Source organism: Herpailurus yagouaroundi, unplaced genomic scaffold (genome assembly GCF_014898765.1).
Source record: "Herpailurus yagouaroundi ecotype Mexico unplaced genomic scaffold, PumYag 190, whole genome shotgun sequence".
NCBI lineage: Eukaryota > Metazoa > Chordata > Mammalia > Carnivora > Felidae > Herpailurus > Herpailurus yagouaroundi.
In genome coordinates, this window is record NW_024412421.1 from 31,729,923 (window position 1) to 31,755,833 (window position 25,911).

The 25,911-nt window shown below is 52.9% G+C and overlaps 1 protein-coding gene across 1 annotated transcript in view; it reads left to right on the top strand.

Annotated features, from left to right (window-relative positions):
• PLCG2 (phospholipase C gamma 2) overlaps positions 1-25,911 on the top strand; it is an 88,851-nt gene that overhangs the window by 24,370 nt on the left and 38,570 nt on the right. Inside the window, exons 9-21 of the mRNA XM_040443417.1 lie at positions 816-936; positions 1,240-1,408; positions 4,754-4,858; positions 5,817-5,906; positions 6,484-6,659; positions 7,997-8,197; positions 9,174-9,293; positions 13,920-14,100; positions 15,470-15,541; positions 17,819-17,928; positions 21,789-21,885; positions 23,232-23,298; positions 24,399-24,556. Coding sequence (XP_040299351.1) covers positions 816-936; positions 1,240-1,408; positions 4,754-4,858; positions 5,817-5,906; positions 6,484-6,659; positions 7,997-8,197; positions 9,174-9,293; positions 13,920-14,100; positions 15,470-15,541; positions 17,819-17,928; positions 21,789-21,885; positions 23,232-23,298; positions 24,399-24,556 — 1,667 coding nt within the window. The remainder of the gene's footprint in view (positions 1-815; positions 937-1,239; positions 1,409-4,753; positions 4,859-5,816; positions 5,907-6,483; positions 6,660-7,996; positions 8,198-9,173; positions 9,294-13,919; positions 14,101-15,469; positions 15,542-17,818; positions 17,929-21,788; positions 21,886-23,231; positions 23,299-24,398; positions 24,557-25,911) is intronic.

Below are 25,911 nucleotides of genomic sequence, written 5' to 3' on the forward strand. Positions count from 1 at the left end.
TCCTGTAGACAGTTGCCTAAGTGTATACCACCCTGCCTTCCAGGAAAAAGCAAATGTAAAAAAACTATCAGCTCCTACTTCCTCTGGGGTTTGAAAATAGAGGGGCTGTTCACCTTTTCTGTTGGGATGTTTTACCAGAACTTTAAAAAAATAAATGTCTCCTTGTTCAGTATTACTTCCACTAGCAGAAAAAGCAAGCCAAGTGAAATAAGAAAAAAAAAAATCCCACGTTATAAATATCTTCTTTAAAAAGAAACGTTTAAACTAGTTTCTTTTGGACAAATGTGTCGCATTACGAAGGGACCTTTATTTTTTTTTAAGTTTATTTATTTAACTTTATTTTGAGAGAGAAACAAACACACAGCGTTACTGGGGAGGGGCGGGGGGGCGGGGAGGCGGGTAGAGGGAGAATCCCAAGCAGGGTCTGCCCTGTCACTGCAGAGCCTGATGCAGGGCTCGAACTCATGTACCGTGAGATCATGACCTGGCCTACATCAAGGGTCAGGTGCTTAACCAACTGAACCACCCCGAGACCCCTACAAAGAGACCCTTAATTGAGCAACCCAGATCTTCCTGTAACTGCACGGGTAATGCATGCACACAGGTAACATGGGTCCTCATGTTGCCGGTCCCTGAAGGGAATTTTTGGGTGTGGCCCCCCGTGTTGTAGGATCTGAGCCACGTGGGGGCCGCAGCCAACCTCACAGCTGCCCGCCCCCCCCCCCCCCCCCCCCCCCGCAGTGTGCCTGCCGTCAGTGGACTCTCGAGGCGGAGAGTGACAGGCAGGTGTTGATGCTGCATGTCTGTTCCCTCAGTGGACTGCTGGGATGGGCCCGATGGGAAGCCCATCATCTACCACGGCTGGACGCGGACCACCAAGATCAAGTTTGATGACGTCGTGCAGGCCATCAAAGACCATGCCTTTGTCACCTCAAGGTTTGTGGGCTTGATTTGCCGGTGGTTCATCTTTAAGGGACAGGTGGACAGACGCGCCTTCCTGCCCCCCCCCCCCCCCCCACCCGACACACGCACAGATACACATCCGCCAGCCTGGTCTCCATCCTGGCTGGTCGCTGCCAATGTCTTCAACTGGGTGTTGGCGCCCCCTGCAGGCCCAAAGTGCAAGTCCCTCCCTGGTTCTAGAGCCTGGAGGAGGCTAGGGCTGGGACTCCAGTGACCTCTGCTGCCCCCCCACTCTCCGCCAGCCTGTTGAGCTGAGCTGGCTCCTGCCGCCCGCAGCTTCCCGGTGATCCTGTCCATCGAAGAGCACTGCTGTGTGGAGCAGCAGCGCCACATGGCCAGGGTGTTCAAGGAGGTGTTTGGCGACCTGCTGTTGACGAAGCCCACGGAGGCCAGTGCTGACCAGCTGCCCTCGCCCAGCCAGCTGCGGGAGAAGATCATCATCAAGGCAGGTGACCTCGGGTGCTGTCGTGCATTCAGGAGAGCCCGTGGCTCAGAGCACAGGCTCCTGGTCCCACCAGGTCCCCTTACTGTCTCTGTGAGTGACACTGGGCAAAGCCATTTGACCTCTCGATGCCACTGTGTCCTCACCAGTCTCGGGAGGTTCGTAAGAGAACCTACCGCGTTGGCCTTGAGCATCCCATGAGAAAATGTGCGCACAGTCCTTAGGACTGGCCCCTGGGCCGTAGCAGGTGCCACGTAAGTGTTAACTGTGGTTCATTCATTCTTGGGGCAGACCTCCACCGCGCCCGTGGCAGAGTCAGGTCTCTGTGCCGGGGGTGTTCCAGTGACCCAGACTCCCTTCTTGACTTCGGGAGCTCCCATTCCAGCATGTGAGATGGACTGGAGGTGGACAGTTGCCCCAAAAGGCTGTGTGTGCTAACGGGATGAAGAGGGTGGTTTGCCAAGTGCTGTGGGGAGAGAGGAGGGACCAGCCTTGTCTGAGAGTGCAGGGGTGCCGGGGGAGAGGGGTGATGTTTGGGGATCTGTATTCCTTGGACAAAGAAACCAGATACACAGTGGCTTAAAGCACGGGAGAGACCATTTCTTCCTAAGCTGAGGGAGAGTGTTCTAGAAGGTTGAGCTCTGGCCCAGAAGGCTTTCCAGGGACCCAGCATTCTCTTTTCATTCTCCAGTCTCCCAGGGAAAACTGGTTTTCAGCTGGGGTTCTATTGACCCCCAGCGAATCTGCAGTTAGAATTAGGGTTGGGGTAGCATGTGAACTTCGGGGGAAAATGTTGCCTCTTTATTTTTATTAACCTGTAAATAAAACTGAAGGTTTCCTTTCATTACGAATATTGCCAACAAGCCACTTGGGGCTTTGTCACCAGCAGAAATCACAGATGTTTTCATATCGTGTTTACTGTTGTCGCAAATATCTGAAAATAATGCTGTGCTCATCACTACTTTGAAATTGTGGTAGTTAATAGATTTGACTCTAGATCTTAAGATATTAATAAAGAAGTACATCTATTTATATTACAAATATTCAGTATCTTAACTGTATTTCAGTATAGTGTCTCTTATAACTGTACGTATTATAAATGTCTATTCTGAGAAAGGGATTCAGAGTCTTTCCCGGGCTTCGAAGGAGGTCCCCGGCACAGAAATGGTGAAGGCTATGCCCTGGGGTGCTGTCCTTGTGTGTGGCTGGTGCTGGGTTGTAGGCCTCCCTGAGCTCCAGCTCATAGGAGGGGCAGTGTGATCACGTCCAGGGTCCGCGACTCCTGCCAAACAAGCAGAATAGTCCGTTAGGTATGTCCGGCCTGTCCTGTCCTCTGTGTGAGAATTTAGTCACATGTCCACACCTCCTGCCAAGGATGCTGGATGTGAGGTCTCTACCTGGATGGCCCTTGGCAGAAGGAGGGGGATGGATTTTGTCGATAAGCAGCAGGTTCGTATGGAAGGATGGACAGGTGTTCACCAGGCGGAGAGAAGGCTGTGCCCTCAGGTTGTGGGAGTAACCTCCATAAACACGTGGCACGTTTCCTAGATCGTCGCTGGACCACCAAGATGTACTGGGAACAATGCCTGTGTGCCAGGAGGTCGCGGTCTAGTGGGAAGACCGAAGCGTTAACAGAGGGGTACCAAACAGTGCGAGGGGGCTTTCGCCGAGGTTCGTGCAGAGGAAGGGATGTCCGTGCCCTCGGTGTAAAAGCAGCAGCATCTGAGAGGATCTGGCTAAGACCTGGGGCACTTTTCACTGAGATACTTAAGGAGGCTTCCAGCATAGGGAAGGCAGGACTAGAGGCCAAGGGAGCTCGGCTGGGAAGGGTCCACGGCCTCTCAGGCCTCCGTCTGCGAGTCTGCATTTCTATATAGCTTCACTTTCTTGGCACCACTCTCTGTGTGTCCCCGGGGATTTCCTGGCTCTTGTTTTCTGATGTGGAGCCCTGAAGGCCCCTTTCAGAGCACACATTGCCTACCCGTGGGACTTGGTGGCTCACTCCTTTCTGTTTCAGGAAAGAGGGAGGAATAGCATTTGTGAGGCGTTCCTGGTATGTCACTCACTGGGCGAGGCATGGCGTGAAATACTCTTCAGTCTCCTACAGCCCTGCGATCCCAGGCCCGAGGGTCACTTTCCACATGGGGACACTGAGGTTGAAAAGGTGGCTTAGCTGAGATTATGGTACTTTGAAAAGTTTCACCTTTTTAGAAGTATCTTTCGCACCCACTGGCTTACAGGACCCAGCAGGGGCATCATTATCCCCATTTCACAGGGGACGTTACTGAGACCGAGACAGGTTGTCACACAGCCGAGGTCACGCAGCTAGTAAGGCTCTGAATTCAAGCCCCTGTCTGGTTCCCAGCCCTGAGCTTCCTCCAGAATCTGGGATTTCCAAGAACCTGCCTGGGTGGGCATCAGTACTTACCTGGATGAAGGTGGTTGTAGTCACTGTCTTCAGAGAGCACTGGCTCCGAGAAGTGCAGCCACCGGCCCAGGGTCACACAGCTGATAAAGCAGCAGGAGTGCTGTGTGCACTTAGGTCTTAAATCTGCATCTCCAGGGTGCACTCCTCTGCCCTGCACAGCCCGGGCCCTGGACTGGCTGTTGCTGCCTTCCCTCTGTGTGCCGGAGAAGGTGGGGGGTGCACGTGGGATCGCTGATCTACTGAATGTTTATCCAGCACTTACTACCTGCTGAGCTACCACAGGAGATTCAAAACCAAGTCCCGCCCTCATGGGACTTGTATTTTAGCAGGAAAGACAGAAGACAAAGATAGGCATAAAGATACACAAAGGGCGGGGCGCCTGGGTGGCGCAGCCGGTTAAGCGTCCGACTTCAGCCAGGTCACGATCTCGCGAGATCTCGCGTGATCTCGCGTGAGTTCGAGCCCCGCGTCGGGCTCTGGGCTGACGGCTCGGAGCCTGGAGCCTGTTTCCGATTCTGTGTCTCCCTCTCTCTCTGCCCCTCCCCCGTTCATGCTCTGTCTCTCTCGTCCCAAAAATAAATAAACGTTGAAAAAAAAAATTAAAAAAAAAAAAAGATACACAAAGGGCCAAGAGTATGGAAAATAATTCCCAGTGGTCAGATGGTGACAGGAATGGGAAGGAGAGCGGGGGCTCTGTGTAGACCACACGGTCCAGGAAGGCGCACCTGAGGAGGTGACACTGAGCACAGAGCTAAAGTGAGAGACGAGCCAGGCAGAGAGACCAGGCAGTGCAAAGGCCCTGAGGCGCACGCTGCAGCTAGATGCTTCCTGGCCGGCTGATGTGAATGAACGCTTATTGGCTCAGAGATTCCAAACCTGGGTCTCGAGGCAGATAGGCTATGTGTATTTTTTCCCCTCAGCATAAGAAGCTGGGCCCCCGAGGCGACGTGGATGTCAATGTGGAAGATAAGAAAGATGAGCACAAGCAACAGGGTGAACTGTACATGTGGGATTCCATTGACCAGGTGGGTGTCCTTGCACTCCTTCTCAGAGCCTTGAGTGCATCTGAGGTCTACTAGAGAACTCTGAGAGTATTCCTGTCTTATTTGCATTTTGACCTATTTTTTTTAATGGTTTACTTCAAAATAATTTTATATTCCACCTAACATACTGTGTATTTACATGCACACACATACAAAGATGTCTTACATACTCTTCACTTAGCTTCCCCCAATACTAACATTCTCCATAACTTAGAGGATAGTTATTGGAAGCAGGAAATGGACATTGGTACAATCATAATTAATTCATGGACCTTATTCCAATTTTACCAGTTTGTCCACTGACATCCTTTCTGTGGTCCAGGGTTCAGTTCAGGATGCAACAGTGCATTTACTTGTCCTAACTCCTTAGTATCCTTCCGTCTGGGACACTCCCACTGGAAACCTTATTTTGGTGAGAGTAATGCATTTTGAGTGTAAGGCCACTTCCCACATCCCATAACCTAACATGCGAATGCACTTGAGTATGTTTTGATATGTCTCTTCTCACATCCTAGAAATATTAAAAATTGTTAACATTAAAATAAAGAATTAAGTCACAGATGTGGAAGAGCCTCTAGACAAACTGGCTGAGAGATCCTGAAAGTCGTAAAAAGTGGGTGTAATGGAAAAAAACAGTCATGAGACCCAAAAAACAATCCCATCATTCGTAATGGCCTTCAAATTAAATACGAACTAGAAATCTGATGCCAAGTTGTACTTACCCTTAGACGCACTGAATAAAAAAGTCCTGAAAATGCCAAAGGAACCCCAAAATCAATAGATGTTTTAAAAGAAATGTCTCGAAGGGGATCAAATTCCACGCAACCACCACAAACGTCTATGAAAGTGGGAACGGCGCATCCCGGGGCAGGGGCTCTGGGCCCCAGAGTGGATGGGGCCAAGAATGAGGGCAAGAGCTAATGCTGGTTTTCCCTTCTAGAAATGGACCCGGCACTACTGTGCCATCGCTGATGCCAAGCTGTCGTTCAGCGATGACATTGAGCAGACTGCAGAGGAGGAGCTGCCCCAGGTAGGGGAGACCCCCTAACTGGTCTTCTCCCCTGGCCCACAGGCCTGGACATCCTCAGCCTAACCAGCTTCCTCTTTGGGTACCAAGGCTGCCTGGCTCTTCTCTGAATGGCTGGCTGGGCCAGGTTCTCAACCAATGAGGTTCAAGGGTTTTTCCTGCTCTCAGAAGGGCCTGATTGGCCTCTCTGTGTTCTTGGCAGGAGGATATTGGGATGTTCTGTCCAGCCCCACCCCCAGCCTGGTTCCTAGCTTCCCTGCCCTCTGTCCTTGGGCTGCTGGCCATCCTTGGTGCTCCCAGGGCATTGTGGCTTTCAGATTTCTTGTGTAATAGAGTTGAAACCTGTACTGCGGTCCCCTTAGCCCATGTCTCAGGACTCCAGGCAGCCACCACCAGTGGTGACAGGAGAGGGAAGGCAAGGGGAGCCATTTCCCCAGACCTCTTGGGCGGGGGGCAAGCTGATGCCAGCCTGTCTGCTCGCCAGTCCCCTGAGTCAGCAGGTGCAGAGGGACCAGTCTGGCCATGCCGGGGGTCTTTCGGGTCCAAGTTTTCAGAAACTCCTCCTCCCTTTGTGGCCCAGGATATACCCCCCACGGAGCTGCATTTTGGGGAGGAGTGGTTCCACAAGAAGGTGGAGAAGAGAACAAATGCCGAGAAGCTGCTGCAGGAATACTGTGCCGAGACGGGGGGCAAAGATGGGACCTTCTTGGTGCGGGAGAGCAAGACCTTCCCCAACGACTACACCCTGTCCTTCTGGTAGGGGCATATCGCCTTCCCCTCACAGCTGGCCAGATGGGGGGCCATGTGGGTTGCTGTGCGAGCTCAGGCAGGGCCTGGAAGCCCAGACGTCTCTTAGGGAGCTGTGCAGGGCAGGGGTGGGCCAAGGCAGGTGAGGCCCAAAAAACTTAGCAATCAAGATTAGTGGTGTTTCGGGGCACCCGGTTGGCTCAGTCAGTGGAGAATGTGACTCTTGATCCCAGGGTTGTGAGTTCGAGCCCCACATCGGGCGTAGAGATGATTTAAGAATAAAATCTTTTTAAAAAGATTAGTAGTATTTCAATGCAATGTTTTTTAAAAATCTGAAGTAATGAAAAATCCGCGATGAACAAAATATCGTCAACATCTTAAGACACTTAAGACGATGTGGTCTCACTCACGCCACCCCCACCCACCCCAGTCCCGGTCCTAAAGCAGGTGGCTTTAGGCACATCACTCAGCCTCCTGGAGTCTCTGTTGCCTTGTCCCTAAAATAGAGACCCGAAAGGCGGTTTATGGTGCCGTCATGAGCTTTCTCATTCACTCACTCACTTCATTCATTAACTCACTCACTGGAGTGCTTGCTTCCTGCTAGGTGCAGCCATCAGACAGACGGGGGGGGGGGGGGGGGGCCCCCGTCCTGATGGAGATTAGAGTCTGGTTGGGGAGATGCACGATGAAAAAGGAATCGATGGTCTATAACTGTGATAACTGCAATGAGAAAAAGGCAAGATGTTACCACAGTCTGTACAAGAGGGACCTGATGTAATGTTGGGCATGGGAGCAATCAGGGAAGACTTCCTGAAAGAAGGACTGTGTAAACGGAGACCCAAAGGGTCTAACACCTGCATGCCAGGCGGCATTCCAGGCACATTTTGTCCGTGAGCTTGTTCAGTCCTCGGGATGGCTCAGTGAGGACTGAGGAGGAGGAGGAGAATGTGGAGGAGGAAGAATGAATGAAGAATGAATGAAGGAGGAGAATGTGGAGGCCCAGAGAGGACAAGGCTCTTGTTCAAGGTCACTTAGCACATAAGTGGCAGCATCAGGGTTCATACCTAGGCCATCTGGCTCCAGAGTGGGAGTCTTACAGGTAAAAGTGGTAGAGGAAGTAGGTAGAATGTTCTGGAATCCAGGCTAAAAGACCAGTCTGCACTAAAGCCCAAGCATGTCCTAAGAGCACAGGGAGACCTGAGGGGCCACATGCAGGGTCTACCCCTCAGTGTCCCTGGCCGCACTTCTGGCCCTACCCCCTTCACCCCCCGTGTTCGTTGCCGCCCGGGGTGCCGGAACGGCCAGTCGGTCTGGCCTCAGCCCTGAAGTTGTCCTTCTCCTTGCAGGCGGTCCGGCCGGGTCCAGCACTGCCGGATCCGCTCCGTCATGGAGGGCGGGACCATGAAGTACTTCCTGACTGACAACATCATGTTCACCAGCATCTATGACCTCATCCAGCACTACCGTGAGACGCACCTGCGCTGTGCCGAGTTCGAGCTCCGGCTCACCGACCCCGTGCCCAACCCCAACCCCCACGAGTCAAAGCCGTATGTGTGCTCAATGCTGTTGGGACAGCAGAGCTCAGGCGTCCACCCACAGGTTTAGTGGGTGCAGACACCCTTGCGGGTTATGTTCGCGAATCAGATTAGCCAGGCTTGTGGGTGTGCCGGGGCCCAAATTCCCACGAGGCCCCTCACCAGGGTGCCCGGGATCTCCCCGGGATGGCCACAGTTGCGGACCCCCACTCCACCTTACTTTTGCCCTGTTCTCTCCGTCCCTCTGCCTCTTTCCCTGCCTCCATACCACTATCTTCACAGTCCTGAGCTCTTGGACTTGGATTTTCGGAGGTGAATTTTGGCCCGGTGATAATCTTTTTGCTTGTCAGAGCTCATTCCCGTTCATTGTGAAAGTGAACAAGAAAAAAGTAATTGTAAAGATTTTCCCTTCATTTTTTTTTTAATCTAGTAAAATGAATAGGAGTTATGATTTCTGAAGGGTTAACCAATTTTGAAAACCAGAAAAATATTTTTAAGCAGAAGGCTGCTAAAATGTACATTTCTGAGAAGCCTTGTAACTTACAGCAGTTTGCTTTCTTTGGTCTATATTCATATAGATTGCCTATTCAAGTTGGCTTTTTCTTATCTTTAAAAGCATCCAAAGACCAACCAACCAAAGAGACCTTTTGAAAACTCAATTCTCTGTGTTCCCTGCCTCCAATTTTCTGAGATTCTCTGCTGTGACTGATGCTGGCACTGAGTCAGGCCAATGGGGGGGTGGGGGGCGAGGGGGTACAGTTCATTTATTCTCTCATGCTCCAAGCAGACCTACCTTATGAATGTTTTACCCAAGCTACGTGTTGGTGGTCTTTGAAAAAATTGCTGTTTTGAGTGATGTTTTGGGGTGGGGAGGCCCACTGTGTAATTTCCACCGTGTTTTCTGGGGCCGTATCCCAGGCCTCCTCACAGCTCATTGCGTCCGCCGCTGTGCGTGGCCCTCTCACTTGGTCCCCTTCCTGTGCCACAGGTGGTACTATGATGGCCTGAGCCGCGGGGAAGCAGAGGACATGCTGATGAGAGTTCCCCGGGACGGGGCCTTCCTGATCCGGAGGCGGGAAGGTACCGACTCCTACGCCATCACCTTCAGGTGAGTGGGCGGGCTGCAGCCTTCCGGGAGGGACAGGAGCGGAGAGCGAAGGGGGTGCTGCGGCGGGCGGTTTACCTCCGCGTCTGCTCCCAGAGGGTCAGCGGGGAGGACAGCAGTGGTAGCGAAAGCGGCCTGTGCTCACAGGAGCTTGCAGCGTGCTGGCACAGGTCTGTGTTCTTGAGAGTAGCACGTGTTACGTTAACTCACTTCATCTTCCGGCAGTTTGAGGACTTGGGTCGTTATTTTTCACAGGAGGACGCTGAGGCACAGAGAGGTGAATAAGTAACTTGCAGAAACGTGCAGGCAGGAAGGGTGGTGGAGCTGGGATTTGAACCCAGACAGCCCTGGCAGGCTCAGATCGGTGACGGTGTAGACAGGATTTCCTCCCATCTGCACTCGCCACCCAGCGCTGCCGGTGGAAAGGCCTTAGGGACCAAGCATCCATAGGACGGTGGTTCTCTGCTTGAATTCCACCCCAAGACGCCTCCAGTTTCCACCAGTGACAGCGTTGGGAGGGTTTCAGACCCATTTCATACCGTCCTTCCATCTCCCCTGCCACGGTGTATTCTCAGCGTAGGGCCTAACGTTCCAGACACTGGGCGGCCATGAACACTTCCTCTGATTGAGTCTTTCGCTGTAGCCCATGAGGGGTAGGTCCCTGACTTCAAATAAGAAAACAGGAGGCCCAGAGAGGTTGAGCAACCTGTCTAGAGCCACATAGCCTAGTCCTGGGCTGAGGCAGAATTTCAGACGTGGGCCCCTCCGTGTCCACAGCCTGCTGTTTTCGCTGTGAGGTCTGAAGCAAGAGGCTCGTGGCCCAAACTGGGCCTATGGATGTTTTTCTCCGCCTACACGGTTATGTGAAATACTGAGAAATTTCACTTGAAGATTTAGGTTCCTTTGTGTGAAAAGCGGGAGGCAGTGGTAGCTGTTGCCACGGGGCGACGCTGGTTTCCAGCTGCACGGAGGGGCCCTGGGGTGGCCAGGCTGCTCCTGTCCCTTCCATTCCTGTTGCCCTGGCCCCTGTGCCGCGGTTGCCCTGCCAGGCTGCCCCCTGGGCATTTGGAGCTGCCTCCTTCTCCCCCGTCACTGATGCCTTCTTGGGTGAGCGGATGGCGGTGGTAGTGGGGGTCATTATCGTGGCCATTTGCCGAGGATGTACCGCATGCCTGCTCCGGCCAGAGTGACTCTCCTATGCTTTGTGCCAACACAAAAAGTGGGGTTAATTGGCGACTAGTGGAGATGCTCGAGAGGCGAAGCTGGCTTCCAACAGGCCTGGGTCCACGTCTCCCCTGCAGTTCTTGGGACACTGTCTCTTGGCTTCACGTTGGTTGCCAGGACGGTGTCCAGCAGAAAAGACGAGTCCTGTGATGTAGACAGTCCCCCTGGCCCCTGCTTGAGCTGGGTGTCATGGTTCTCTGATTGGGCACCTTCAAGCTGGCCCGGGGGGGGGGGGGAGGGGTGAGGTTGGAGTCACTTGATTGGATGAAGGTGGGCTGGTGGTACCAGGGCGGTACCCTGAAAGCCGGAGTTTGGAACTTTTAGGGATTAGCACAGGTTCTGTGAGCACCTACTATGTGCCAGGCTGTGTGCGGGGCTGCAAGAATACAGAAGTGATAAAAACCGCGCGGTCCTTGCTCTCACGAGCCCAGCGGTCTGCGGCGAATGAGCGACCTCTTGTCGGTCACAAGTGTTTCTTTCTTTTGAGCGATTCCCTCTTATTTAGCATTGCCTTGCTAGTAGCGGTGGTCAGTGCGTGCCGGCTGAGTGAGCCAGTGATGAGGGCTTTGTGTCTCAAAGAGGAGAGGAAGGGAAGGCGGTTTCCATCATGCTGGAATGGTGAACGTCCCTGGTCTCCACCCACCGCGTGCCTGTGGGGGACGCTCCGTCACTGCAGTAGTCAAAAATGACCTCCCCCCACCACCCAGACTCTTCGAAACTCACTCTGGTCAGGCTGCGGGGTGGGTGTCACTGTCTCTCATTGGCAAGTGTCGCCTGCAGCAGGAGAATCGGGCACAGAAACGCGTTGCTGCCGTACTGTGTGCTGAGTGTCACAGACGGTGGTCAGGCAGGTGGCCCAGGGCAAGCAGGAGCTCTTGGAGGACCAAAGGGGGATGTGCTCCATGCAGAGGGAAAACAGAGGGCTGGAGCAAATTTCCTTCCCTCTCCCCTCTGCCCAATATCTGCAGAATGCCTCTCCTGGGTCTGGTGCTGGTCTGAGCTCTGAGAACCCAGGCTGAACTTGGGGCTAGATCTCTACAGGAGAGGACGAGCTTCCTCACAGAGAGATGTTACTGCTGTCTAGGTGTGATCGGGGCAGGTGCACCTCTGTGGGACATGGGAGCAGGGGCTTCTTGGCGGAGCTAAGACCTCAGGCCATGGTGACCCCTGGTTTGTAGCAACCAGGTGACTGGAAAGTGCCGTTCACACTCAGCCCTGTTCCTGTCTCCCTTTTTGATTCTTCTCTTGCTGGAGAAGCTCATTTTGACTTGACTTTGGTTATATTTTCCTAACCGTTCACTCATTGAGTACCCTCGGAGCGCTGGGCACATTGCAAAGGGCTCACCCTGGGTTATCTGTCAGACGCGGTCCTGACACATGCCGTGACACGGGAACTGTGGGTCCCCAGCACCGTGGAGGACGAAACTGAGGTTCAGACAGGTTACCTGAGGAAGGAACCAGAACCTGACCCATACTCTTAACCTCAGCATCCTGGAGCCTTCCTGCCCTAGGGGGCTTTTGTAAAAAGTTAAAAAAAAAATTTGCTCTTAATGCTTATTTTTGAGAAAGAGCACAAGCAGGGGAGGGGCAGAGTAAGAGAGGGACACAGAATCTGAGGCAGGCTCCAGGCTCTGAGCTGTCAGCCTAAAGCCCAACGTGGGGCTCGAACCCACACACCGTGAGATCATGACCTGAGCCGAAGTCAGACGCTTAACTGACTGACCCTCCCAGGCAACCCCAAAAGTTTAAAATTTTTTATTAAATATATTCTTGTTTATTTATTTATGTTTTCATTTTACTTCTGAGATAGAAAACGAACAAGTGGGGGAGGGGCAGAGAGACAGGGAGACAGAATCGGAAGCAGGCTCCAGGCTCTGAGCTGTCAGCACAGAGCCCGTTGCAGGGCTCGAACTCACACACTGTGAGATCATGACGTGAGCTGAAGTCGGATGCTCAACCAACTGAGCCACCCAGGCGCCTCTGTATAAATATATTCTCTAAAAAAAATTAAGGGGTGCTTGGGTGGCTCAGTTGGTTGAGTGTCTGACTTCAGCTCAGGTCATGCTCATGCAGTTCACAAGTTTGAGCCCCACATTGGGCCCTGTGCTGACAGCTCAGAGCCTGAAGCCTGCTTCAGATTCTGTGTCCCTCTCTCGCTCTGCCCCTCCCCTGCTTGCACTCTTTCTCAAAAATAAGTATTAAAAAAATAATGAAAATTAAGACATTGCAGTGAAGGCTAAACCCCCTGTGGTCCTTCTCATCTGGGTCCTTGTCCTGGAAGAAAACACACTTTCTTAACTGGTGTCATGTGTGGACTTCAAAAAAAAATTTGCTCCATGAACATGTACCTATGGAAAATACATCGTATTCCCTTCCATTTTTAAAAAATACAAATGGGGTCATAGTATAGTTCCATCTTGCAACTTTTTAATAAAATATTCCTGCAACTATTCTGCCACTGACGCAGAAGTCTTATAGCATTTTTTTTTACAGGACTTATTGAAGAAGTGGCTTCCCGGGATGTTTTTTTTTTTGAAACAATAAAAATATAAGGTGCAAAATCTTAAAGGATAAGTAGCTTGCCCATAGTAGTTATGCCTTTAGACCATTTTAACAAGGTGCTTTGGGTTGTAAAGTTGAGATCAGAACTTACTGTCCTAAAGGCTTCTGTTTTTGCTGATAAAAGCTGGTAAGACCGAAGATTGTTTTCCATTTTGGATTTTTCTGACCTCGTGTTTCAACTGGGTGAGGCCATAAAAGACGTGTTTACCTTTTGGGGGAAAACAAAACAAAATGAAACAAAACAAAACACCTCATTGTTCCAGTAGTTGGAACACTGAAGATAAGATTGAAGGATTTGGGCCTCAAATCCCAGAGTTCTAGAGTAGAGATCAGCAAACATTTCCTGTAAAGGACGAGAGGATTTTAGGCCGTGTGAGCCCGTCATGGCTACCCCAGCTCCTGTCAGCTCAGCCACTGTACAGTGAAAACAGCCCCAGGCCATATGTAAATGGATGAATGGGGGCCGTGTTTCAATAAAACTTTATTTACAAAAGTGAGGGCAGCAGTGGGGCAGGTGGGTGTGGTATGTGGGCCAGATTTGGCCTTGGGGCCATTGTTTGCTAACCCTGCTCTAGACACCAGTACCTTCCCAAAGTCAAGTCCTGTAATTGGGGAGGAGGGGGCAGACGAGAAGAACTAGCAGTATCTCTTGTAAGGCACAGGTATTTCTTGTGTTTCTGTCTTGAAAAGATCCGTGTGCTTCACAGGACTGCCGTACCCTGTTTATTTCTCTGGTTCCCTGAGGACGGATACGCAGGTTGTTGCTAGTTGGCAGGGCTGCGTAACAATTGTCTGGTGTGGCGGATTTCGGCGCCTCAGCTCCCTGCCGTCTTCCCTCTCCAGGGCCAGGGGCAAAGTAAAGCATTGCCGCATCCATCGGGACGGCCGGCACTTTGTGCTGGGGACCTCTGCCTACTTCGAGAGCCTCGTCGAGCTGGTCAGTTACTACGAGAAGCACGCGCTGTACCGGAAGATGCGGCTGCGCTATCCTGTGACGCCTGAGCTGCTGGAGCGCTACAATATGGTAGGCGCCCAACTCCCCCGTGATGTGGCGCCGTGTCATTCAGACCCTTGTTGAGCGTTTCTCATGTGTCCAGTAACCGCTCTAGGTCCTGGGGACAGAGACCCTGCCCTCATGCTGCGTACGGTCTAGTGGGGCGGGAACCAGATAATAAGTGAGATGAAGAAGACGCATCACGTATCAGGTGGTCACCAGTGCTGTAGAGAAAAACTGGGCAGGTGGAGAAGTGGATACACAGTGACCGGGAAGGCGCTGCGGTGCTAAAAGGGTGCTCTGGAAAGAGGTCATTGAGAAGGAGTCATTTGAGCAGATGCCAGAGTTGGTGAAGGAGTGAGCCGTGCAGCTATGGGAAGGACCTGTGCCAGTGCAAAGGTCCTCAGGTGAGGGCATGACTGGAGAGAAGCCAGTGTGGCCGGAATTGAATGAGCCAGAGTGGGATGAGAATTAAGAAAGGATGGGGTTTACGGGGGACTGCATGGTGCGGGGCTGGGTTGGCCCCTGTGAGACACTGGCTTTTGTTCTGAGTGGAGAACAGACCTAATTAGATGACCATGTCTCTGTTCTTGTCCCGTGGATTCAGTAATGTATTGAGGAGAGATTTAGGATACAGCCACCATGAGCCAGGACTGGTCCAAGCTACTGGGAGTGTGGGGAACAAAAGTCTGCCTTGGGAGATTTAGGTTCAGGACAGGCCTGCAGTCACGTGAAGAAAATGTCCCCGGCAGCATGGATTGCAGTGACGCAGATACAGTGAGGTTGGGTGCTGCTTTGGGTTGAGCCAGAGAGCTCAGAAAAGGTCTCCTTGAGAGGCTTAAAACACGAGCCCAAACCTGACAGGGAGTGATTGGGCCATGGGGAGCTATGGAGGAAGCCAGTTCCAGGTCGAGGGAGCAGCCACGGCACACGCCCTGGGATGACCCTGAGGGACAGTGACCGACATCAGAGGGCAGGCAGGGTCTCTAGGGTGTGCTGGTGAATGTGACCTGTCTGGGTTCGTGGCATTTGCCGGTTCCCATCGTCTAAATGGTTCCACGGGGGCCGGTCTACAGCTGCTGACACGGAAAGTGGGTCAGGGAGACATGGACGCTGGGCTCTTATGGGCCATGAGGTAGTGGCAGCACGCCTCCGGGTCCCAGGGTTTGTGTCTTCACAAAGGAGTGTAGGGCCTGGCACATGGTAGGCTGGCCTAGGGCCCTCTCTCACGTGGGGGGCAAGTTTCCGAGTTTGGGCTTCTCACCATCTCTGCCAGGAGGCAGGAGTTGAACTGTAAGGTTTCAACCCTTTGCCAGAGAGCTGCCTGGAACCCGTGTTCTGTGTCGGGCTCCCCCAGGAACTTGGATGCTTCCATTTATTCCGCTCTGTTCTTTTCCAGGAACGAGATATCAACTCCCTCTATGACGTCAGCAGAATGTATGTGGATCCCAGTGAAATCAACCCGTCCATGGTATGGAGCCAGCCTTGCAATTCACGCCATTACCGGGTCCCTGGAATGGCATGGGGTCCCCTCCCAGCTACAACAGGGCAAGGGAACATTTGGGCAAACTTGGCTTCCCCTCCCCCCCCTTTTTTTTTTTTTTTTTTTTTTTGAGAAGAAATGATGATTGACAATGTGAAATCTGGTTTCCGGGAAGAGGTTAATAGAATTCTACCCAAACGCAACAGCGCCTTGCTAAAATTCTGAGGTTTGATGAACCACCTTTGGGCCAAACAGCTTCTAATTAAAAATCTTTCAAATGTTTCTTGCTCACTGACTGAGCCCGTGGTGTTTATGAATTCCGTTTGGTTCACCGACCCCTTTGCAGCGTGCACGTTATCTCCTGTTCCCACCCTGGCTGCTGTGTGATTTCACTCGGTGTAGGGGGGAGGGGAGGGTGGGTTTTTACTCTTGGCCCCCAGCCCCTCCTCGTTCTGGTTCCATCTCACATAGAGTTTGAGCTGCAGAGGAAGAACGATGGCGAATTTTCTTTCGGGGCAGGGTTGGATATGGCACGCAGTTCATGTCTTGCTAAGGAAAGGGCCCTGATGATGGGCTCTGTAGAAATCCAGAGACGAACTTCTTTTCTTTCTTTTTTTTTTAATTTATAATCCTTGGCCATTGCAAATCCCTTTCAGCAAGAAATGAAGGCTTGGAAGGATGTGGACACATGGGCTGTGTGTGAAATTATTAGAGGACTTTTATTGGGAAGAAGGCTTTGGTAATAAGAATGACATGACCTCGTGTCAGCCAGGTGTCAGGGGATGGTGGAGACTGTGGTAAACTGAGGAACTCACACCCCATCTCGAAGGCAGCTGTGCCCGTTGGCGCTTGATGGCTGCCTTTCCAGAGAGCAGGCCGGCTTTTCTGATTTCTCAAGGCACACCAATCATCCAGGTGCTTGATGTGAATTTGCCCCATTTTTAAATTTTAACCCAAGTTGCAGAGAAAATCATCCTATTAGGCAAGTAAAACACGACTGTGGCTGCATCTGATCGCCGACGGCCAGACTATGGCGAGCGCCTCAAAAGAAAATTACCGCTGTTATTATGATGGAAAACGGTTGAACAATTAAAAAAAAAAAAACCCACTCTGAAGATGAGGAAAATAATTAGCCCCGGTCTCACCGTCCTAACCCGGTCGCTGTCTGCATTCCTGGGTCTCTGCCTGCACGGAGACGTATTTTACAATCCCCACCACCCACACTGGCCATTTCTATTCTGCTCTGTTCACTTGCTGCTTGTCCTGTGTGGATTTCTCCTTTGCTGATTTGCCTCGTGACTATTCTGCCTCAAACTGGTAGGCCAGGTAATTGAGGGAAAATACATGGCTTGCGGTTTTGACTTAAAAAAAAAAAAAAAATGGGTTTTTAATGCTGCAGAATGTTCTGGGTGGCTGTGCCGGTTTAGCTGTGTCCCGGTCAGTGGCCGTGTACGTCATCTCTAGTCTTTGTCCTTCTAGTTAACAGTAAAAGGAACGTCACCTGTGAGGCTTTGGGCATCTCTTTGCATCGTTTCCTTGGGAGGAGTTCTTGGAACTGGAAAGACTGTATCAGTCGTAATAGGGGACGCGTCTGGCTGCATGGCCACATATCAAGCCTTGTTCTAAGCACTTGACAGCCCATTAATCCCGTGCATCGGGTACGGTTTCTGTGCCCCCGGCACAGCTAGCAAGGTACAGAGCTGGGACGTGGCCCCGGGCGGTCTGGCTCGGGGGCATTTGCTCTTAGTCATTTTGTTGTGCCGTCTGCCAACCTGGTCACCTGATGGACAGCTTATTTCTCTCGTTCGTGGGGGGCCTGCCATGAGGCCTCCTCCTGCCCTCTGTCAGGCTGGAGACTCGCTCCTCGTGGAAGCCACTCTATGGCACCTCCCTTTGCCACTGGCTGCACCTTACAGCCTTGGAGCCTGGCAGTGGCCTGGGAGGTTGAGGGGGGAAAATGTGTCCTTACGTCCGCCTAGAACCCACGTTGCTTCTTACAGAAGACCGGCATGAACTATGGCCGTAACTGATTTATTTCTGAGCTCAGCCACTTAGCCCCTGGTTGACCTTAGGGGGCCGGTCCTCATCCACATTCCCTGGTGACTTTGGGAGCTCCTTGGCAATGCATTACTAGCTCTTGGCCAGCAGATGGTGCTGTAACCTTGGACTGAAGCTCCCTGTTCCCTAAAGAGCGGAACCAACGCAGACCCCTCTCTCTGCTTGTGTCGCCCAGCCTGACCTTCTCCTTCTTGTTTTCCCTCAAAGCCTCAGAGGACCGTCAAAGCTCTGTATGACTACAAAGCCAAGCGAAACGATGAGCTGAGCTTCTGCCGTGGGGCCCTCATTCACAACGTCTCCAAGGAGCCCTGGGGCTGGTAAGGCTGAGGGGGGCTGGGCTGCTTGCTGGATGAACTTGACTTGTCCCTTCTTGCCAGTGAGACTCGGGTCCCGGCTGAGCTCTGACGCCCTTTCTCTGCTGTTCCGGGCTGGCTTTGACTCTTGTACCCTCCCTGGGAAGGTGGTTTGATACATGCTGTATTCAGAAAAGCAGATAAACCACCATATTTCACATCATATTAAATATGATTTTAGTTATAACAGCAGCGGCCACTTACTGAGCCCTTCCTCTGTGTCACTTGCTTTCATACATGGTCTAACCAGATTCTCATTACAACCCTTGGAGTTGACTGTGGGTCTCCCCACTTTACAGAGATGGCAAATGAGGCTTTCCAAGGTTGTACAGCTATTAAATAGTGCAGGTCCTTCCCACGACACGAGCCTGTGTATTCTTCTGAGTTCAGATTCTTACGCTGATGCCTAGTCCTGTGCAGCGGCCCTACCCCGGACTGAAGCAGGAACGTTTTTAGGTCACAGATACCTGGGTATGCTGGGGCTCAATGACCTTTTCTCTCTTTTCACCTGGGGCAAAAATCGAAAAAAGTTGTGTTGCCCATCCATAAGTCCCTAGACGGGTGTTTTTTGCAGGACTATTTTTCCCTTTAAGCGATAAGAACTTATTGGTAACCACGAGCACCCCCAGGGATTCAATTCACAAGCGCAGCATCCTTTTGTCCCACAAGATAGCTGGACCTGACGGAGAAATCTGAACAGCAGCTTGATAGGAGTGCCTCTTTATGTCAGGAACCATCGTGAGCACTTCATCTGAAATAACTCCTATAAACCCACACAGTGGCCCTGAGAGGTTCTGGTGTTACCTGCATTGTACCCATGAGGAAACTGTGAGGCACAGATAAGTACAGTAACTTGTCCAGGGCCGCACAGCAGGCTGAGATCTGAAGCCAGGCCTTCTGACTCCAGAGCCCCTACTCCTGACTTGACTCATGTACTAAGTTCAGGGGTTTTCAAAGTTGTTTTCGTGTTGTTGTTTTGTTTTGCTTTTTGAGAATGCCCTCCTTTTAATTTTTTTATTTTTGAGAGAGAGAGGGAGACACAGAATCTGAAACAGGCTCCAGGCTCTGAGCTGTCAGAACAGAACCCACCCGACACGGGGCTCAAATTCACAAACGGCATGCTCATGACCTGAGCTGAAGTCTGACTCTTAACCGACTGAGCCACCCAGGAGCCTCGAGATGCCCTGTTTCTAATCCAAATCTTCCCTGGATCCCCAGCGTCAAAAAAAGGTTAACAACAGAGCGATCTGCTGAAGCTGGGGTTGGGGCTCAGCTCTCCTGTGTGGCCTCCCCACGGAGACCCTGGAGCTCCTCTGTGAGGCTCCCAGCTGCAGCCTGCCAGCCATGTTGTGTACCTGCCTCTCCCTGAGGGGCACAGCCAGAACCCGGGTCTCCCTGGGCCCACGATGCCCCTTTCTGCACCCTGCCTCTGTTGAGGTCCCCGTTCCGTTTGTGTGGGTGACTTGGACCAAGTAGCAGGTAGACCCCAGGTGATCTCTTTAAATCACACACTTTTCCATGCGTGGCACAGCCCCTCCTGCCTTTGCACACGTCCGAGGTGGGGTGCTTGTCATTTCCAGGGCTCCTGAGGTGAACTGAGGTGCTGGTGTAAGTGGCGTTGGTGAGGGGCTGTGGGTCAACTGCCCTGCAGAGGTCCCCTCCTTTCTGTCTGGTGGCAACGGCACCACCTAGTGGGGTGTTGTCACTGTGCCACTCTCCTGTGCATCCTCCCAGCCTAGTTCCAAAATGGTGGGGGTTTTGTCCAAACTGGGATGCCTTTGAGAATGAAGGGAATGGGATTGTTAATAATGACCCCTGGGGGTGCCTGGCTGGCTCAGTTGATTAAGCATCCCACTCTTGATTTCAGCTCAGGTCATGATCTCACGGTTTGCAAAATCGAGCCCCGTGTTGGGCTCTGTGCCGGAAGTGTGGAGCCTGCTTGGGATGGTCTCTCTCTTAAAATAAATAAATAATTTAAAAAAAAAAATTTTTTTTTTTAAATAATTGTACCTCGACCACAGGTATGACCTGACTAGTTTGGGGCAAACAGTATTTATAGTCACCCTGAATACAGCCAGTGTTAGCCTGAAATGGGTCTGGAGAAATGGAGGTGAGGTGGGTGGCTGGCAAACCTGTATTTCCACCAGGCCATGGGACCATCGGTCCTCCCTCTGTTGGGATTCAGGTCAACATTTACTAAATGCTTCCCACCACCCCCGAGTACCGATTTGGTAAGATGGAGAAAGGTCTCACAGAGTGGGGAAGACAGAGATAGACGTTATATGAAAGGTGCACACTGCCTCCACAGCTGTGGAGACAGATGCCACGGAGCACAGAGGAAGAACACTCAGCCCAGGCGGCAGTCAGGGAAGGCTCCCTGGAAGAGGCATTCCTGAGCTGAGTCTTAAATGGTTAGTAGGCACAAGCTGGATACGAAGGGCGTGGACTGAGGCATGGACGCTAGGCGGCATGGCAGGGACAGAAGGGTGGAGGTGACAGGTGGTCTGGGATGAGGGTCAACTTTGAGTCACAGACAGGAGTTAAGGTCCGAGAGTGCCTGGGGTCAGGTGAAAGAGTCTGGGCTTGATTCTGAAGACTTTGGAAGCTGTGGGTGTGGTGAGGTCAGAGATGGGTTCTGGAAAGAGCCTCCTGGCTGCAGAGTGTGCCTACAGGAGGACATTTGGAGGGAGTAGCCCTGCGTGCCTGGGCACTGCTTCGGGGGAGAATCTTGGAGGTGACCACGGTTTGGTGGAGTTGAGACGCATACAGAGATCAGTTATGTTCCTTGTTATCAGTGCCGTCAGAGGAGGCAAGAAGGTTGAGGGAGGGCAGTATTTTAGCTGAGTAACAAGAACGTTATTTGAGCACTTGCTGTATGCTGGATGCTGTTAAAACTGCTCAGCATGTGCTTAGCCCTCTGGTTCCAATAAAATCCTCTGAGGGGAGGGGGAGCTGGGTGGCTCAGTGGGTTAAGCGCCCGACTTCGGCTCAGGTCACTATCTCAAGGTTTGTGAGTTGGAGCCCCACGTCGGGCTCTGTGCTGGCAGCTCGGAGCCTGGAGCTGCTTCGGGTTCTGTGTCTCCCCCTCCCCTCTCTCTCTCAAAAATAAATAAAGTTTTAAAAAACATATATGAGGGGCGCCTGTGTGGCTCAGTTGGTTGAGTGCCCGACTTCGGCTCAGGTCATGATCTCGCTGTCCTTGAGTTCGAGACCCTCGTCGGGCTCTGTGCTGACAGCTCAGACCCTGGAGCCTGCTGCGGATTCTGTGTCTCCCTCCCTCTCTGCCCCTCCCCTGCTCATGTTCTCTCTGTCTCTCAAAAATAAACATAAAAAAAATGCTCTGAGGGAGGCAGTTAGATTATCCCCATTTTGCAGATGGAGAGTCTGGGGCACAGAGCGCCTACGTAGTTGGTGGTGGAGCCGGAATGTGATGCCAGCCTGTAGGGCTCCAGAACCTTCCTTACCCCATCCTTATCCCTAAGTTCACAGCCCTCCCTGAAGTGGGGTTGGGAATGCTCTAGACTTGAGCTTTTGTCCCAAATGGCCTCTGACGTCCACGTAAAGCACGGAGACTTCTGGTGTCTTTGACCAAACGTTAGAATTCTATCGTAGGGAGGGCGCTGACCCTGTGCTCACTCACTGCTGATTAAAAAAAAAGCCGATGACCCCTTTGAAATGCTCTGTTGTCACAGATAATGACCGCGGCCTCTGGTCGCTTGGCCACCTGCTGCCTCGCCCCAGCCGGCAGCTGGGATCTGACGAACAGTGATGGATTATTAACTCTGCCCCACGAAGGCCCTCCGATGCCCTCTGTTTTTCCCCAGGTGGAAAGGAGACTATGGAACCAGGATCCAGCAATACTTCCCATCCAACTACGTTGAGGACATTTCAACGGTCGATGTGGAAGAACTGGAAAAGCAGGTGAGCCTGGACCGTCACACGGGGACCCCTGTGGACCCGGCTTCTCAACAATCCGGGGAGCCGTCTCCGTGGGTTCCCGTCACACATGCTGCTGTGTGGTCCCTGTGGAGCAACGGAACAGGGACGACGGGTGACAGGGAGGTCGGGATTGTCCCCTGAGTTGTTGGGGGTGAACGTCACTGTGACAAGCCTGTCATGTTTTAATCAGGTTGTGCCGGGCTGGAAGGCTTTGCATATGCAGGACAGGTCCCTCCGGAGTGAAAATGGCCAAACGGGGAATTTGTCCTTTGCTTAAAGCAGCTTGCAAATGAAACACATTTAGTTTGGCCGCCAGACATTCGGGACGTGCTTGGTGTGGGTAAGCAGGTGGGCTTGAGTGGCAGTGAATTGAGGCCCTCGTGGTGACGCTGCCAACCTGGTGTCTGTCCCCCAGCCTCCTCTTGCCCCGAAGGCCTAAAGAACATCCGCTGTCAGGTGACGACACTGGGCCGAGGACAGACTTGTCGTAATGAGCACCTTAAGGCCTTTCCAAGCCCAAGGAGCTTCCTCAGGGAGTTGGGGCAATCTGGGAGGGCTGCGCAGAGTAATGTGCGTTCGAGTCTCAGAAGTCCAGTTGGAGACCAGTAGCAGGACCGGCAGAAGGGAAACCAGGTGGGAGGCGCAGCCTCACGGGAGGTGTGGTGGTGGGAACGTGGCCGTGTCCGGCACGCCGGGCCTGTGGCGGGGACGTGGCCCCTCACCGCGTCTGTCCCGTGTGGCCCTTACCCCCAGTCGGCCTTGGCCTGGTGGGGTGGGGGCGGGCCTTACAAGCAGGGGGCAGGCGCAGGTCTGCTAGCTGTCCGGAGACCCAGATGTTCTCTGTCGCACGTGGCCGCTGGGGCGCAGCGGACGCGTGGTGGGAGGGGGAGCTGGAAGGCTGGCGGGGGCCACTCAGGAGAGTGCGGCCATTGCTCCCCGAGGGCCTGAGAAGCCACAGAAGGCTCTCGAGCTGGGCTCCGGGAGGCTGGACGGTCCCCTTTCACAGCCACGTCTGAATGCGCGTCTCGGACGTTGTCTTGGAACCAGACCCAGCGCGATGCTTCCAGACCCGTTCCGGAATTCAGACGGCTCGTTTTTACAGATTGGAAAATGAACTGGCGGACCTGCTGGCACCCGCTCACGGCCGGGTCCCCGTCAGCAGCATGCTTCATTATTTAGCGCTCTCCCCACGGGTGGATCCTGTAATGAAAATGCATTTTAAACAGTTCTGCAGGCGGTGTCTCTGCTAAACGGCGCGCTTTGGAAACCGGTTGTCTTTTTATTATTCCCGTTAAGACTAACTTGAGTTATGTCTTGTTTCCTCACAGATTATTGAAGACAATCCCTTAGGGTCTCTTTGCAGAGGAATACTGGATCTCAACACCTATAACGTCGGTACGTACACACACACGGTCTCAGCGTGGATCACCACCCAGGTCCCCCACGGCACCGCCTCGGAAGCGCCCCAGGCGGGGAGGCGGCTGCAGTCCATCCAGCCGTCAGCCTGGGCACAGGACACGGAGTCCGTGTTCCTGCTCCCAGAGGAGGAGCCCACGCCCATCACCGACCGTGGGACCCGGCTGAGGTCCTGCGGCCAGCTAAGAGATGAGGCGGGGCAGGGCCCTCACCCACACTGCCATTAGGCCATCTGCCTTACATTTGCAGAGCACAGGGGGATGGCCCCGGGGTTATCCAGAGGGAGCTTGGAGCCGGGTCTGCTTTGGGCCTCAGCTCTGCCATTACCAGCTCTGTGCCCCTCCATGCATTACTTCCCCACCAATGCCTCTGTGTCCTCTCCTGCCACATATATAGAAGAGTGATATCCCAAAAGGGTGGGATGAGGATTAAGAGACGGCACATGTAATGTGCTTTAGGATGCTACCTGGCACAGAAGACCTCAGACATCTCAGCCAGTGAGGTCACTGAGCAGATAATTTCTCCTCTCATGGCCTTAATTTTCTTTCTAGAAAATACTTTCTCTGCAGAGAGCGTCTATCGCATGCCTGTCTCCTAGCTTCTGGTGGCTCCTGGAGATCTTTGGCGCCCCTTGGCTTGTGGCTGCACCATTCCAATGTCTGCTTCTGTCTTCAGGGGCCGTCTTTCCTGTGTCTGTGTCTCAAATTTCCCTCTCCTTCCTCTGGTAAGGACGTTAGTTGTCGTATTTAGAAATCCTAACTCCAGAGTGATTTCCTCTCAGGATCCTTAAGTACATCTGCGAAGACCCTTTATTTCCAAGTCAGGTCACATTCGCAGGTACGGGGGCTTAGGGTGCAGACAGAACTCCTGGGAGAACGCCGCTCGGCCCGCTGTGTATCCCAGGCCATGATGTAGGTAAAGAGGCCAGACCCCGCCCGCCCTAAGGCAGATGCCCCGGTCCACGCTGACCACGGCTGGGGCAGTGGCACTTTGGCTGGGTTCGTGAGAGAGGCGGCTTGGGCCTCGTGCCGTCTGGCCTTCCGGGAGGCTGCTCAAGACTTCGTTATTCTCTCCCAAAGTGAAAGCCCCGCAGGGGAAAAACCAGAAGGCGTTCGTGTTCATCCTGGAGCCCAAGAAGCAAGGCGACCCTCCGGTGGAGTTTGCCACAGACAGGGTCGAGGAGCTCTTTGAGTGGTTTCAGAGCATCCGGGAGATCACCTGGAAGATGGACACCAAGGTAGGTGCTTGGCTCATCTGGGCTCCCTCTGCAGAGGCAGGGTCGGGTGTTCCCTTTGAGGGAAGACTTGCGGCGGGGTGGGGGGGGGGGGGGGGTGTGGGCCATAGGAGTGCCCACCATCATGGAGGGGAAAGGGCCATTGGTGGTCTCCGGGAAAGCTGGGTCTAGTTTGAACCCTCAGCAGGCTGGGCGTGTGTGGAGCCATAACTTGATATTTGGGGCCTGGCTGGCCCTATCTCAACGAGAAAGTACGGTGTGCCTGATTTTGAATGTTCTCTTGTTCGTCAGTATCGTTTGGCACAGCCTGGATCCTCCCCCATAGGAGGCATTTCCTGAGCTCAGGCCCCTGGACCCATAGTGGCCCCTTGTGCTCAACACGACCCCCTTCTGTCCCTCTGCAAGTTTGTTTTCTTGTGGAGAAACCTGGGCTCCAGATGGAAGTGGACCTTTCAGCGTTTATCATTACTGGAGCCCTCGTGTTAGGCTGGAGGTGTTTTGAGAAGGGCCATGTTCTGAGTGAGAACAGGAGGTTGAGAATTAGGCAGGGCTGGACCCACATTTCTCTAGGCCTTAGTTTTCTTATCTGTCAGATGAGCCCAGTCCCTAAGTCACAAGATGAGGGAGGGATGAAATGAGACGATGCATGAAGAGCAGTGGGTCCCGGGGTTGACACACGGCAGACCTCAGGGAACAGTCCTTCAGCATCACTCTGTCCTGCCACGAAGACATGGGACACTTGCTGTATCTTGGAGGATGGAGCAAGTACCATCCATCCTTTCTTGTGGCCACAGACCTGGGAAGAAATTGTAGGGTTTCCCAAGTGCCCAGTTGTTTCTAAGGCAGATACTGACCCAAAGGACCGATTTCTAAGCTTTGCCAGGACTCTGTGGGTCCCTGTGACGCCTGGTTACAGTTGATGAGTCTCCCTCTCCCGTGTACTGGGAGTGTCACCGCCCCTAGTGGCCCGGTCTTTCCTTGTGCTTGAGTCTAGTCAGGGACTAGAGGATTGTCACTCCATCACCAGGCACTTGGGATGAGCCCCGAGCTTGTAGCCAACACGGCGGCTCCTGCTCTTGTTGCTGGGGTGCATCCCTTCTGCCCTTCGGTGCCTCTGATGTGGCACAAGGGGGCATCATGATCCTGGGGTTCATTTGGAAGATGAGTTCTTCCGATCTTGTACAGCTGTCCCCCATCCTGGGTAAATGGTGGTCATCGTGATCGTATGGCACCGTTAGTACGTGATGTTGGCGTCCTGAGCATCTTCTAGTATTTGGGTCCCTCCCCACCCCCAGCCTGGCCAGGAGTGGAGAAAACACTAGTGGGAGACGGTGAGCAGCTGTGCCCTGCAGACCTCA